General features: G+C 40.5%; 1 protein-coding gene across 5 annotated transcripts in view; it reads right to left on the bottom strand.

Moving 5' to 3' along the window:
* znf385b (zinc finger protein 385B) overlaps positions 1-17,124 on the bottom strand; it is a 307,211-nt gene that overhangs the window by 15,542 nt on the left and 274,545 nt on the right. For all 5 annotated transcript variants that reach the window (XM_072259629.1, XM_072259631.1, XM_072259630.1 and 2 more), the window contains one exon: positions 565-843. In XM_072259629.1, the coding sequence (XP_072115730.1) occupies positions 565-843 (279 nt within the window). The remainder of the gene's footprint in view (positions 1-564; positions 844-17,124) is intronic.

Below are 17,124 nucleotides of genomic sequence, written 5' to 3'. Positions count from 1 at the left end.
TAAACAATCCATAGGTCGACGTAGAAGTAACCTACCTTCATTTAAGAGTTCATAATGTCAATCAACTTTAAATACAAATATATTGGTTCCAGGTTAGTCAGGGCATGAAGGGATACGGGGAGAAGGCAGGAATCAGCCATGATGAAATGGCAAAGCACACTTGTTGGGCCAAATGGCCTAATTCTGCTCCAGTATCCTATGGTCTTATGGATTGTCTTGTGAAGGTTTTATACTATTAAAGAAGAAATTCAAGTAAATGCATACAGATATCTTCAAAATAGCCATCCATATTGATATCCTCCCTTGAAAGTCTGCCAAGATACACTTCTGTAGTTGCTAATTATTGGCATTAATTGGAAAATATCCTTTACTTTGGGTGGAACCCGTTACTTAATTTGGATTGGTGCCTAAGAAACAATACATAGTCCACCTATAAGTAACTGGTGCCATCTAATTAATATTTTCAGTTAATCTTCTTTCAAGAAAAATAACAGAACAAGTACATTGCAAAACAGAAAGTTCAGCAGACTTTGCAGCTATATCAGTTACTATAGAAGTACCAACCTGTATTGTGTGCTTCTAGCTGTGACAGTGAATTTACGGCTACTTTGCATAGTGAACAGTAGAGAAGTTTTTTTGCTTTTTCTTCCTCTGACTCGGTGGCAGTGGTTGCAGTGCTGTCTACACTTACTGCTGCCAGAGATATCATTGTTTTTGTTGCGTGCACATTCATATTTGTAGTTTCTCCGATAATGGAAGTGGATTTAGGCTGTTCGGCGCCGACACTCCTATGTATCAGCAGATTATTCACAGTTACACTGTTGAATGCCAGTCTGACTGCATCTGTGAGTAAAAGAAAAGTAGTTTGCTCAATTTGAAAAATAATTGTTGTTACATTGCATAGTAAATTCTTAATTGCAAACACGAAGGCAACTGAATTTTAATTTCACAATTGATAGTAAAAATAGTGATTCGTTATCTGGAGCAGCACGGTAGTATAGCCATTAGTGTAACGTTATTACAGCACCAATGACTGGGTTCAATTCCGCCACTGTCTTAAGGGTTTTGTATATTCTCCACATGACCCCGTGTTTCCTCTGGGTGCTCTGGTTTCCCCCCCTCCCCAATACTCCAAAGACATATGGGTTAGTGCTTTAACTGGTCACATGGGTGTAATTGGGGCGCCACAGGACTGTTGGGCTGGATGGACCTGTTACCAGGCTGTCTCTCTAAGTAAATACAAAGTCAGCTCTAAGTAAATTGTGCACATGCGTAACCAAAGAATGTGATTACTTCCAATGTATATTTTCTTGGAACAGTAAATAATTAAATTTGTATTGACTTTTTTTTTGCATCCTAACCTTCATGCAATTTGAACAATTTCATTATTCATGTGATTCTTACTTTCCAACATTCTGCAACCTGTGCAATAGAGAAGGAATTATGCACATTTAAACGCTAAGATGCTTCCATAAAGTTACTTACACAAAAAAATTGATTTTAAGCTTACTATTAAATATTGTTTTAGTAAGCAATTACAGCTGCTATTCTCAATTCAATCAATGAATTATGAGGCTGAAAATTACATTTATTGAACCCTATAATTGCTGCAAGCAGGGTGCCTGCCCAAACAGAGAGGCCGGCCCTGGATCAGTCTGCAGGAAGCACTGGCAGAAGGCAGTCAAAATAAACACCAGAGGTTATTCATTCTAAAAGGCATTCACAAAGTAAGGTAGTGTTAGATGGAAATGCATCAACTCTCCTGCTGCAGTCAATTGGGTTGGATGTTGAAGAGGATGTGCCAAGAGGTGAAGCGACAGCAGATTATTCTTTGCCTTCAAGCTCACTTTCCAACCTAGTGTCCATTGCGTGGAATGGGATGAACCATGTTTCTGTTTTATCTTTTAAGATATTGGTAGAGGGACCTCTGTGGTCAGCAGCCTTAAAGAAGGTCAGTAGCACCTTCACAGCCTGACAAATCCTGCATTTCCTCCTATGCTGTCTTATATGATCTAAGGTCACAGATGGACAACAGCTCAGAAATTCTAGTCCTCTTTCTGAGAGACTTTAGATGACAGCATGTGAGGGAGTCCAGGCCTCTGACTGACTCCAGACAGGCTGAGTAAGTTTATCCATTCCTTGAACCAATAGCTCACAGGCTGAGTTGTGCATAGTTCTGTGAGACTGAATTCACCCAAGCTGTTGCTGTGCTTTTATCTTGCAATGTCTCAGAATCCAGCATCATCTCTCTCATCTACAAGCAGAAGGGGGAGAGGGCAGAAATCAGAAATTAGTTGCCCATCCCATTGCTTAATGTGAGATACAAGATTCCATCTGAGATCACCGGCATTCAAATCAAGTCCGTCCTGTGATTCTTGGCTCCTGTATCATACCCAGCAGGAAGATTTCTAATAGACTTTTCTATTCAGGGCAGTGGACACTTGCTTAGTCAGCGTGGGCAGACAAAGGCTGTTGACAGAACATTAATTACTTTCATGACAGATGTTCTTTTAATGGGATTTAGTGAAAGAATCTATTGAGAAACAGATTTTCCTAATAAATTCTGGAGTTGGCCAAGGCTGCTCTCTCTCCTCCATTTTGTGTGCTGTCTTGAAACTTTTGCTGAATCTATCGAGAAGGTTGTACTTAAATGAGGATCTCGGGTCAAAGCATTCCTGTTCTTGGATGAAACTGACACCTCCACCTCAGATCCACTGTCAATACACAGCAACTTGAATCAGAGTGAATTGCAGCCACTGTAAGGCCATGTTCATTATCAGCTGATTTTACTGATCATTTGTTCCTTAAAGTCAGGTTCAGATTGATGATTGATAGGTGGAAGGCACAGCTACTGTCAAACAGAAACTAGGATCATGAAAGCTTGCTGCCCCTCGATTCCAAAGAGGAACCTAGTGCTCGCAATGCCATTGCATACAGCACAGACCAAGCTCCTGGATGGCAGCAGTTACCCAAGCCATTTTTCAACATTTTCCAGAGCTGGGCATCTTTGTACTTGTGTATGCACCCTGGATATGCAAACAACAAGTGTCACTATGTACTGACCCCAGAGTGTGAAGGACAGATCCAGCCATGTTTCCAAGGAATATTCCAACTCAGACTGAATCAGCTGTACAAAATGTTGCCTTAGAAAAGCTTGTGTGCAGAAGAACACCTCTGACCAGAAGTCAACCAGTCATCTGTCAGTACTGAATGTCCACAAGGTCCAACAGGAGAGGCTGGGTTCTGCTAGCCAGCTCCCTAGGTGCAGCGTCAAATAAAAGCTATGGTTTAAAGCCCTCCTGCCATTGTACAGTAAGAAGCTGGAGACCTCTTAAGCATCACTCTTGGAATGTACTGTATGTCAAAGAAAAATTGAATCCATGATGATATAATTCATGCAGACAAGTAGAATGAAATGGCCCATACTGTGATTGGCAACATATTACATATTTATTGTATCCTGGTCATTTATGAATAATTTTTTATGATAAAGCATGGCCCAAATACTAATAGTTTCACAGTAAGACTAATTTTTGCAACTTAATTTTCATGGGAAAAAATATTGAGAGAGCAGATAATTTAGCAACAAACTTTAAGAAATCCATACAACCAACTCTACCATGTTATAAGATCATGGTTGATACAGTGGTTCGCGTCCTCTTTTCGACCCCATCCCCAAATCAAATGCTCATTGTATTGTAATATCAACTTGATGTCTTTCTCCGCAAATGCTGCCTAATCTTCTCAATATTTCTGGTTTTCTCTGCTTTGCCTTTTATTTCCTGATTAGCTTAGTTTTTTAAAAAAAATTTTGATATCAGCCATTCATAATATCATAATTATCAATCATAAACAGTTGATTCAAGTCTAAACTTATCAGGCTGGCTCATGGTCAATATAGTTAGCAGTTTATGTTGCTTTTTGCATTTTCCCCATAGTTGCGTTTACCAGATCTGTCTCTGCAGTTCCAGTTGAACTGGAAGCGTGGCTACCATGGTCACTTCATAACACTAGGCAGTGTGTAAGGGCACCTCTGCTTAAGGGAGTTGATTCTGAGGACATTCCCTGCAACAGCTGCTGGGGTCTTGACAGCTCATCAAAAAAGTAAGATGGCGACTCAGACGCAGCAGCCTTTCTGGGTCCAACCAAAGGTATAATTGTTTGTTTTTCTATGTCTTTTTTACGACTGTGAGACACTGCTGGATATTAACAACATCAAGTATGGCAGGTCCACCCCAGTAGTGAGCTGCTGGATAGCGATGGAGCAGGTCTTGTTGCACACTGGGTTGCAGTCTGCTTCAGCCACCCAGGCAGTGCATGAGACAACAAACGGTGGAAATGATCAGCTTGGACATTTTTTTTGGCCCGTTACGTTGACTGATGGTTTCCACGGATGCTGCCCGACCTGCTGAGTTCCTCCAGCGTGTTGTGAGTGTTGCTTTGACCCCAGCATCTGCAGATTATTTTGTGTTTACACTTTTCTTGTGATCGCAAGATGCCGTTGGACGTTGGTAATGTGGAATACCTTGTGCCTTGGGGGTCACCTGTTGCAGTTGCTGATAAAGGAGACGCTGGAGCCGGATATGTGCCTCTGGATTGCCCACTGCTTTGAGGGCTGGCTGCTTCTGTCAGTGCTGCCCTCCAGTGTTCACTCCGGGGAAGACAAGATGGATTGCCTTTGACTACTGCTTAAATGAGGAACAGCTGCAGCTTGCTCTTGTAGAAACATGGTTCCAGGACAACATCCACATACCATCAATCTGCACACCATGACATGACTTTGGCTATATTTTTATTATTTTTTAAATTTTCTTTTGCAATTGTATGCTTTCCTGCTCTCTTAGTTATACGTGCTATATGTGCTGTGTGCTGTGTGTGACTGTTGGTACTGCATATCGTACCTTGGCCCCAGAGGAACACTGTTTCATTTGACTGTATTCCTATGTATGATTGAATAACAGTTAAATTTGAACTTCAACTTCATCACTGTCAAACTCCTTTCATTGCTGTTTTTAAGTATCTCTAGTATTTCGTTGCTTTAAAAACTGTTCAAATACAATTCAGTAATTTTTTAAAAACCTATTATTAAAAATTAGAAAATATACTTAAAATAATTTAATCTACCAGGAATTAATTAAAATAAACACTTACCTGCACCTCATTTTTCATGCACGACCAGTGACCCCATTCAAAACAGTCTGTCATGAGTACCCCACCGTTATTTATTTATTTATATACACACATTCATTTTCTCTCTCTCCTTTTTCTCCCTCTGTCCCTCTGACTATACCCCTTGCCCATCCTCTGGGCTTCCCCCCCCTCCCCCTTTTCATTCTCCCTAGGCTTCCTGTCCCATGATCCTCTCATATCCCTTTGCCAATCACCCGTCCAGCTCTTGGCTCCATCCCTCCCCCTCCTGTCTTCTCCTATCATTTCGGATCTCCCCCTCCCCCTCCAACTTTCAAATCCCTTACTAGCTCTTCTTTCAGTTAGTCCTGACGAAGGGTCTCAGCCCGAAACGTCGACTGTACCTCTTCCTAGAAATGCTGCCTGGCCTGCTGCGTTCACCAGCAACTTTTTTGTGTGTAGTCATGAGGTCTGCTGGTTGAGTGGAAAGGTGAGGTGTACTGGCACCTGACCTTCAGCTCACCCCTGACTTCTCTGTCCCAGGGTATGGGTATATAGCAGCAGTTCTGTACAGACCGCTGGCCATCAACTCAAAATGTTCAGCAACTCACCCGCCCCCCCCCCCAGAATAAAAGTGTGCCCAGATGCATTGCAAGAGGCTTATCAACACATTAAGTCACAAGAGGAGATGTTAGAACAGGCCATAAGCTTAATCGAAGAGATACATTTTGAGTGGAGAGTTAGGCAGAGAGGTTTAAGGAGGCATTTCCAGAACTTAGCACATTGGCAAGATAAAAGTTTGATTCATCATCATCATCATCATCATCAAAAGTTTGATTATTAATGGTAAAATAAGGAAACTTGAGAAAGTCTAAATATGATGGATAGTTTAGGACTGGAGGAGATCAGAAATGACAGGGAGAGGCCATATAAGGATTTGAAAATAAAATGGGAATTTTAAGATTGGGCCATTTCTTGACTGGGAGCTGTCAATGTAATTTCAGGAAGACAGAGACAGAGGTTGAGAGAATCTGGAAAGACAGAGGGTGCAAGAAGAAGCCAAAGGGAGCCCAGGGAAGATAGTGTAAACCTGAGAAAGAAAGGGTGAGATCAAGGACAATAGAAAAAGCCCGAGGAAGAGAGAACCCAAGGAAACCAGAGAAGAATATGGACAAAACCCCAGGGTGATAGGGAAATTGGAGTAAGCTTTGAGTGATGTTCCAGGGAAAAGATTAGGATCTGAAGATCAGTAGAGAAGTGGGTTTATCTAAGAGCTATAAACCAAAGACTTGAGGCTTGCCAGCCATCCATTAATAGAAAAGTCCTGTGCTATGCATGCTTCACAAATATGCTGGGGCTAGCCTTCCCTCACTGGGATGCAGCAGCATCTTTGAACTCAAAACAAAAACAAGAGCCACTGCCTCAAATAATGTGCTGCAGAGCTGGTTGCGGAACTGATGCTTGTGCTCATTGGTATTTGCTTTAAGAGCCACAACATTAGTATGAGGGGGCATGTTTGTGGAAAGGCCTTAAGGAATGCAGGGTTTGGGTGAGATGAATAATGAGAAAGTAAAGATAATAATCAAGACGCTAATGAACTGGGGATAAGGAGCAAGTGGAACTGGACAAGAATCCATTTTCGCTCAGGATCAATAAAGTATGACTATGACTAATATAACGAAAATTCAAGATTTTCAATGAGAGCTCTGGTGATATTAATAGCATAGAATGCACTAAGGATGAAAGAAAATACTGGCAATAAATCCAGAATAATAGGTCCTCACAGAGTATTACATAATATTTCAGCTTCAGCTATTTCTACCAGGAATATAGATAATTTAGCTTTAAGAACAACACTGATTACTGCTATCCTTTGTTTTACTCCCTGGCTGTCAGCTGAATTTGGGGAGCTGTCTAGGTCCATGATTAGTGGTGATGAGACCAGATGCTAGGTGAGTTGGCCATGTTCATATGGTTGAGTTTTTTGAAAACCTTGCAAAAGTATCTGACTTGGAAACTGACCAATGAAAATCACAAGGAGCTTCCTGAAAATCATTTCGAGGCAACCTAGGGTAAAAACTAGGGGCCAAAAACCACAGGAATCATAGAATCATACAGTATGGAAGCAGGCCCTTTTGGCTTGCCTTGTCCAGGATAATTGTGAGGCCTACCTCTGCTGATCCCTTTTGCCTGCAATAGGCCCGTATCCCTGTTCAGACCCAAATGCCAGTTAAATGCTATAATAGTATTTATTTCATGAGCTTCCTCTGGCATCTTGTTCCATATAACCAACTTCTGCATGAAAAACTTACCCCTCAGATTTCATCTAAATTTCTTCCCTCTTAAAAACCATTGGCATCTAATTTTCAATTCCTCCACACTAGGAAAAAGACTCCAACTACGCTATCAATGACCTTTAGAATTTTATAGACTTCTTTAAGGTCTGTCCACAAATTCTTACATTCATAGACAGAATAAACCTAATTTATCCAATCTTTCCTTATTGCTACAGTCTTTCACTCCAGACAACATCCCAGTGATCTATTCTGCACCCTCTCTATTGCTACCATATTCTATGGTGATCAGAACTGTACACAATACTCCAAGTGCTGCCTAACCAATGTTTAGTTCAGTTGCAACATGAAGCTCCGACGCTTACACTCAAAGCTTTGGCCTATGAAGACGACATATTTAATGACTTTCCATCTGTGTTACCACTTTTGGGGAGCTGGAGTCCTTCACAATGAAATGTTTCTCTGTATATCAAGACTCCTATAATTCCTGCCATCTCTATGTTCCCTCCTGGGAGGAGAAAACCAGTTTATCTGATAACTAGGGATGTGGCTCACTGGTTGTCAAAGTTATTCATAGGTGTTAAAGGCCTGTGTTATAATGGCCTCACACATCCACTGGGGACTAGCTTTCCCTCAGGACAATATACCGTGGAGAACACTGGAATATAACTGTATGGTCCTGAAGGTGTGTGGCTGTTTACACATTCGGAGATGCTCTGATGGATATTCACTGTCCAGGGTTGGGGGCATTTTTGACAAGCTCAGCCTTCTAACACTTCTTGTGATAAAGAGTTGTTTTTGAGTAAGTTAAACTTCTAACCCATATTCTTTCTTCAGCTTCTTCTTGTAAACAAGAGCCAGTCTTCAATTCTTAATGTAAATCGCAAGCAGTAGTATGAAGTTAAGTGGACAGCTTTGCAAATGAACAACACTCTCCATAGAGCACAGACCGTTGGCCCTCAGCATAGGAGTGGCTGCTCAAGAGATGCAGTGTAAGACAATGGGGTTATATTAATCGGCCTGCATCAAACCAGACAACACTGGCTAAGGTATTTAGTTCAAGGAAGCTTGAACACCAGACTGATACTATAACTTAGCATATCAAATAACTGATCTATCAACACTTGGAATATTCGTGAACTCAGAGGGCCAGCCTTCACAGCATTACTTTTGGGTGTTTGAGAACTCCGTCCCCAGAAGCCTTTACAAAATCTGTGTGAAAAGGTATCTGAAAAAATAGCACATCTGCGTGAGGTCACCCAAGAAGCAAGACACAGTGTAAACATAAGTGAGCAGTCAGGTTTGTTAGGAATGGTCAAGGGACAACAAGAAGAATGACAGAAGAATATGATGACTGGAATCCATTCCTATGCCTTTGAGTTCTCTGATGGACGTTCATTTGCAGCTCATTGCTAGATATTTTTAGCTTATAGAAATTGTACCTGTGTTTTGGAAATTCTTTGTATTTTAGAAATTGTTTGTAAGTTGGAAATCTTTTATAAGATAGAAATCCTTTAAGAGATTTAAATGTGTATGACTAAAAGTAGGTGAACTGTGCTTAAACGACTTCACTAGCTGGAAGTATCTCCTCCTCGATAGGGAGGGGGACCTGCTGCTCAAGTAGTAGGTAATGGCAGCTAAACTCGCCGTGGATGATAAACAGGGAAGTGACCTAGCCTTTGAAGAGTAAGTTGCTGCAGTCTAATCTCCTATTAGTGTGGGTACCCATAGTTATCTATATCAGATAGGGCTCAAGATCTCCAATTGAGTTTAGAACTTGGCAATCAGCAAACCCAAACCCATCACAATGCATCCCAATGAATTACAGACTTCTCCAAAAACCACTTAGTGGTCTGAGAAAACAGTATGAACCAACAAAATCTTGAAACATCAAATGTTTGCAGTGCATCTGCTCCTAGATTATGGGAATACTAGGTAACATGCGCCACAAAAATATGGTGCTAAACATTCTATGCTAATTTTCACATAGCTGAAGTTGCCACTGTTTCTTTAAGTTGTGTTGAGTTATTTAATTTTTCAGCTGAATCCCTCGAAGATCAAAGATTCTGTTTTCACATGGTCCTCCATTGTTTACAATATGACTTGCTGATCATTTGCAAATTATTCCCATGTAGATATAGCAATAAACATTAGATTCATGATTAAGTTTAATATACCACTGCTAAAGCTGCTGGGGCAGCCTCACTAAATGTTTAATTTGATTATTATCTTCAAAACTTGCTTAAAACTTAAGTCTAAAGGGAGATATACAGTCGCATGCAAAAGTTTGGGCACCACGGTCAAAATTTCTGTGACTATGAATAGCTAAGCAAGTAAAAGATGACCTGATTTCCAAAAGGCATAAAGATGAAGATGACACATTTCTTTAATATTTTAAGCAAGATTACTTTTTTATTTCTGTCTTTTACAGTTGCAAAATAACAAAAAAAGAAAAAGGCCCAAAGCAAAAGTTTGGGCACCCTGCATGGTCAGTACTTAGTAACACCCCCTTTGACAAGTATCACAGCTTGTAAACGCTTTCTGTAGCCAACTAAGAGTCTTTCAATTCTTGTTTGAGGGATTTTCACCCATTCTTCCTTGCAAAAGGCTTCTAGTTAGACCATAAGACAAAGGAGCAGAAGTAGGCCATTCAGCCCATCGAGTATGCTCCGCCATTTTATCATGAGCTGACCCATTCTCCTATTTAGTCCCACTCCCCCGCCTTCTCACCATAACCTTTGATGCCCTGGCTACTCAGATACCTATCAATCTCTGCCTTAAATACACCCAATGACTTGGCCTCCACTGCTGCCCGTGGCAACAAATTCCATAGATTCACCACCCTCTGACTAAAAAAATTTCTTCGCATTTCTGCTTTGAATGGGCGCCCTTCAATCCTTAAGTCATGCCCTGTTCTGTGAAGATTCTTAAGTCATGCCCTGTTCTGTGAGATTCTTGGGCCATCTTGCATGCACTGCTCTTTTGAGGTCTGTCCACAGATTTTCGATGTTGTTTAGGTCGGGGGAGTGTGAGGGCCATGGCAAAACCTTCAGCTTGTGCCTCTTGAGGTAGTCCATTGTGGATTTTGAGATGTGTTTAGGATCATTATCCTGTTGTAGAAGCCATCCTCTTTTCATCTTCGGCTTTTTTACAGACAGTGTGATATTTGCTTCCAGAATTTGCTGGTATTTAATTGAATTCATTCTTCCCTCTACCAGTGAAATGTTCCCCATGCCACTGGTTACAACACAAGCCCAAAGCATGATCGACCCACCCCCATGCTTAACAGTTGGAGAGGTGTTCTTTTCATGAAATTTGCACCCTTTTTTCTCCAAACACACCTTTGCTCATTGCGGCCAAAAAGTTCTATTTTAACTTCATCAGTCCACAGGACTTGTTTCCAAAATGCATCAGGTTTGTTTAGATGTTCCCTTGCAAACTTCTGACGCTGAATTTTGTGGTGAGGACGCAGGAAAGGTTTTCTTCTGATGACTCTTCCATGAAGGTCATACTTGTGCAGGTGTTGCTGCACACTAGAACAGTGCACCACCACTCCAGAGTCTGCTAAATCATCCTGAAGGTCTTTTGCAGTCAGGCGGGGGTTTTGATTTGCCTTTCTAGCAATCCTATGAGCAGTTCTCTCGGAAAGTTTTCTTGGTCTTCCAGACCTCAACTTGACCTCCACCGTTCCTGTTAACTGCCTTTTCTTAATTACAGACTGAAGAAACGGCTACTGAAAACGCTTTGCTATCTCCTTATAGCCTTCTCCTGCTTTGTGGGCATCATTTATTTTAATCTTCAGAGTGCTAGGCAGCTGCTTAGAGGAGCCCATGGCTGCTGATTGTTGGGACAAGGTTTGAGGAGTCAAGGTATTTATAAAGCTTTGAAATTTGCATCACCTAGCCTTTCCTAACGATGACTGTGAACCAGCCACAGTCCTAACAAGCTAACTAAGGTCTGAGACCTTGGTAAAAGTTATCAGAGAGCTCAAATCTCTTGGGGTGCCCAAACTTTTGCATGGTGCTCTTTCCTTTTATCACTCTAAAATTGTATAAAGCAAAAATAATACACTAATCTTGTTTAAAATGTTGAAAAGAATGTTTCATCTTTAACTTTATGACTTTTGGAGATCAGTTCATCTTCTACTCACTTAACTATTCACAGTAACAGAAATTTTGACCGGGGAGCTCAAACTTTTGCATGCCCCTGTATATTTTATTCAGCAGAATCTTTAAATAAGTGCCAAGGAGAACATTATTGTTCACCTGAGCAAGGACACTTTACAATTACCTTTCGTGTCATTACCATTCCTTTTGTTTGCATATCGATTTTGATATATTTTCTGTTTAGCGGTATACTTGCTTCAGCTTGTTGGACTCAGTCACTATCCATTTCATGCAATGTTCACACATCAAAACCCAGGCATTTCATTGCCAGAACTAAAAACGCATATTATTTATATTTTCCAGTAATGCTGTGGTTGGGAAGGCAACTGACAAATGAAGCAGTGAATAATAATAGATGCAAATGATTATGGTCAGTACATTTGTTTATTATTCTGAGGTATGTTTACTTTTCAAAATAAGTGACATTGCCATTCTAACACAACACTCACAAAATGCTGGAGGAACCCAGCAGGCCACCCAGCATCTATGGAAAAAATTAAGGGTTTTAGCCTGAAACATTGACTGTTTACTCCTTTCCATAGATGCTACTTGGCCTGTTGAGTTCCTCCAGCACTTTGTGTGTGTTTCTTGAATTTCCAGCATCTACAGATTTTCTCGTGTTTGGGTACTTTGCCATTCTCTCCATTTTTATATGCTTGAAACCTGTCAAAAATCTTCAGACAAATCAGATTTTATTAAAACTAAAGCATCTATTCCTTGTGATGGATAGCTTTAGGAATTTAGTGATTAACCTCTTGTAGTAATGATAATTAAGATTCATTCTCTGATGTTTCAGAAGCTCATAAGCAAGTCTTTAAACAATGCATGAGTAAAACTCCTACTTTATAACTTGGAATTCAAGAATTATATGGGGAAATAACATTCTATCCAAATGAATGTTCTCATGAGCTAGATGAAAAAATCTTCCATACAAGGATCATATGCTCCAGACAAGTTAAAATTATGTTCCAGAAGGCATCTAGTGGATTCAGTCATTAAGTGGTGTTCTTGCTGTGAATGGGTAAACTTATTATTCACTTCTATGGGTTAAACAGGAATTGTTTGTGATAAAATATATTCACAATGCTTTGACCTATTTCATTATTCTTGAATATACTCTATATAAGAATATATTTCATTGCTTAGGTGATTTATACCCAGGCAATGGAAGATCAAAATAATGCCTGATTTTTCTTGGGAACAACAGTATTCACATGTGCAGTCCAGAAAACCTAATTACTTCTAAATTCCCAAAGGTAACTAAAAATGCTTAATTCATGGAGCATTGCATTGCTTCTCTAACCATTTAATGCATATTAAAAATGGTAGATCGCATCTGGTATTGCAAAGATCACAGGCCATTTCATTATAATTCTGTACAGAAACAAAGTTCAGATTTAAATGTTAAAGATTGTAACTATATGGGCTTTGTGAAAAATAAATCTGGATACAAATAATTCTGGAGTATTTAACCGAAGACTGAAGTATCTTTTGTTCTGTTGGTAATCAGTAACAGCTTTGGGATTTTGAGAAACTTGAAATATAAACAGGGAGGGAATTTTTCAATATAGCAAACATGGACATGAAATATGCAAACTTCCTATGATGCACAACACTGAGGACAAGACAAACGGTTACTCTCAGGCTTATAACTCTTCTGACATTCCAAATGAGTTGCAATATTTTTGTGCTTGTAAAGTCCCTGTCAATGTTGAAGGCTGTTGTGGATGTAGTGGCCGTGGTTCTGCCAGGGACATGATGGATTCAAGGTTCAATCATACCATGTAGTTAGAAGAAGCCTGTAATCCTGCTGAGACCTGAGACCAGTGATTTGTTTTCATGACGAGGAGCGTGAATATGCTTGCTTTAAGGATGCATGAGAACACCCTGCACAGTGCTTCCTTCTGTTGAATTTACATGATGCTTCAATATTCATCACTTCAAAGCCACAGGCAATGAGATATTTGACTTGGGCCAAGCTCCAACTGCTGCTGCATCAGGTAATACCGTTCTGAAACAGTCTCCCTTGTGAAATTGAGCTGTCCTGGCCAATGAAGATACTAATGGGCTGTTAACTCCTATTTGTCATTGGTAGTATATCAACGTTTTGGATGAGAATATCCAAGGAGGGGTTAGTAAATTTGCAGATGACACTAAAATAGGTGGTGTCATAAACGGGAATTACAGAGAGATCTTGATCAACTGGGTAAATGGGCTGAGGAATGGCAAATGAAGTTTAATCTGGATAAGTGTGAGGTGTTGCACTTTGGGAAGACAAATAAGGGGAGAGATTTAATAGGAAACTAATGAGCAACATTATCGCCCTGAGGATAGTCCAGAAGAAGTGGCTGAGGCTGGTATATTAACAACGCTTAAAGGACACTGGGCAGCTATGTGAATAAGAAAGGTTCAGAGGGATGTGGGTCAACCATGGGTAAATGGAACTAGCTTGGATGGGAATCCTGGTTGGCATGAACCAGTTGGACAGATCAGCCTGCTCCGTGCTGTATGACTCTATAATTTAGGTGGATATAATCCCTTCTATGTTCACTTTCTCTTTATCATGGAAAGAGTCACAGTCGTAGCTCAAAAACAGGCCAATTGACCCATCTGGTCCATTCCAAAACCACTTAAGCTGCCTACTTCCAGTGACCTTCACCGTGACCATAGTCCTCCATACCCCCACTATCCATGTACCTATCCAAACTTCGCTTTAACATTGAAATCAGGCTCACATGCACCACTTGTGCTGGCAGCTTATTCCACACTCTCACAACCCCTCATGTTTCCCTTAAACATCTCACCCTTAATCCATGACCTCTGGTTGTAGCACCGCCCAACCTCAGTGGAAAAAGCCTGCTTGCATTTAACCGATCTGTACCCCTCATAAGAGTCATCTTGGGAATCAAAGTTGGCAGTGAAAACATCAATAATTTCAGATATGCGGATGACACTGAGTTAATTGCAAATACAGAGGAAGAACCACAAAACTTAATTGATATAGTTGTTGAAGAAAGTGCAAAAATGGGTCGATCTATCAATTGCAAAAAGACAGAATGTATGGTGATTTCAAAAAAGAAGGAGAATCCTATCTGCAGGCTGAGAATAAACGGGGAAGACATAAAACAATGCTACTTAGGAAGCTGGGTGACATCAGATGGCAGGTGCAACATAGACGTCAAAAGAAGAATAGGGATGGCAAAAGACACCTTTACGAGAATGCAGAATACACTGACCAATACTAAATTCGGCATGACAACCCGCCTCAGGGTGCCGATCCAGTTATGTTATATGGCTCAGAATGTTGGACAATACCTAGTAACATGAAGAAACGAATTGAAGCAGCAGAGAAGTGGTTTTTGAGGAGGATGAAAAGAATATCATGGACAAAATGAATATCTAACGAGGATGTCATGAACAGAGCAAACACAAAAAGAGAAATAATGTATGAGATCATGAAAAGGCAACGTAACTTCATTGGACATGTGATTAGGAAAGAGGAGTTAGAATGCACGGTAATTATGGGAAAGATTGAAGGGAAGAAAGCAAGAGAAAGACAAAGACAAATGATGATGGAGGCAGCAGCCAGAGAACTGGAAATGAATACCAATGAATTGATCCACTTGACCCGAAACAGGAGTGTGTGGGCCATGGCAGTCAAAGCTCAAACTGGGCATGGCACCTGATGATGATGATGATGATGATGATACCCCTCATAATTTTGTATCCCTTTATCAAATCTCCTCTCAGTCTTCTACATTCTATGGAATAAAGTCATAATCTATTTAATCTTCTCCATTCTAAGGAATAAAATCCTAACTTATTTAATGCATTTGAAGCTCTCTCCATTATTATTTGTTTCTCTGCCTGGTCCAGCTACAACAGATAAGTGTCCTTTCATACCTTTAACACATGGAGCTCCTCTGGCGTCCTTTAACACCCGAGGAGCTCCATGTTAAAACTCCAACATAGAAATTCTTAAGTTATTTGCCAGCTTCAAAACATAACAAGCCATATATTTTTCTTTAGCCACAGTAGCAACAGAGCCCTAAACATGAAAAGCCAACCAGCAACAAAAAAGGACGAAGCAGGTAATTACCCAACAGTAGCTGTGGGTCCCTTAAAAGAGCACTGGCACAGAACTGCTCTCAGTTGCTCTCAGCAAGTATTTGTCACTAAGTTTTAGTAACTGATCCAGCACTGCACTATTTCTTTTACTGTTTAAAACTGCTAAAATTCACCTGATACACTCAGTGGGCATTTTACTGGGTACCCGTACACCTGCTCATTAATGCAAATATCGAATTAGCCAATCATATGGCAGCAACTCAACACATAAAAGCACACAGACGTGGTCTAGAGGTTTATTTGTTGTTCAGACCAAACATCAGAATGGTGAAGAAATACGTTCTAAGTGTCTTTGACTATGGATTGATTGTTGGTGCCTCATGGACTGATTCGAGTATCTCAGAAACTGCTGACTCCTGGGATTTTTACACACATCAGTCAGACTTACAGAGAAAGGTGTGAAAAACAACCACAACAACAAAAAAAAACACCCAGTGCGTGGCAGTCCTGCGGCTGAAAATGCCAAGTTAATGAGTGAAGTCAGAGGAGAATAGCCTGACTGGATCAGACTGACATAAAGGCAACAGTAACTTAAATAACTACGCTTTACAACAGTGGGGTACGGAAGAGCACCTTTAAATGCAGATCATGTCAAACCTTGCAGTGGATGGGTTACGGCAGCAAAAGACCACACAGGACTTCCACTGCTGTACCTAACGAAGCAGCCATGGAGTGCATGATCACATAGCATTTCATTTTAATTCCCACATGAAAGATTGGTATAGATGTGGAAACTTCATTTACTTATTAGGCATCTGCAAGTTTCAAACTTAAATATCTGACACACACCCAGTTCCATTTTGAGCATTTGGCCATTGGGTTTAAGAGCATGCTAGATCCAAAATAACATGAGGCAACCCTGCACATATACTACCAAATCAAAACCAACACCCAATCCACCTCCCACCCAATTTTCTGAAAAATGTGGAATAAGCTACAATAAAAATAAATTTAGTAAAACTCTGGCAGTTCAATATCCAAAACAACACACACAAAATGCTGAAGGAACTCAGCAGGCCAGGTAGCATCTATGGAAAAGAGTAAGCTGTTGATGTTTCGGGCCGAGACCCTTCTTCCAGCATTTTGATTGTGTTTCTCTGGATTCCAGCATCTGCAGATTTTCTCGTGTTCGTGAATCCAATATCCAATTGTTCAGAAATACTGATAGCTCAGCATATGGCTTAACTGGATGTTCCCTCCTGTGCTCCCTTTAAACTCAATGAGGTCCAGACCCCAGCGTGCACTCTAAATACGCCAGAGCCCTGCTTCGTGCATTCTCTTTAAACTCGCAGTGGCTCTGCTTCCCACACTCCCTAGAAACACAATGGGTTCACTGAAAGGCTTATTATATTGCTGTGTAACAACTAGAAAATACTGAAATAAAACATGTGCTTTAATAGTACTAATAT

This window comes from Mobula birostris, chromosome 6 (genome assembly GCF_030028105.1).
Source record: "Mobula birostris isolate sMobBir1 chromosome 6, sMobBir1.hap1, whole genome shotgun sequence".
Classification (NCBI taxonomy): Eukaryota; Metazoa; Chordata; class Chondrichthyes; order Myliobatiformes; family Myliobatidae; genus Mobula; species Mobula birostris.
This window is presented reverse-complemented; position numbering and strand designations above follow the sequence as displayed.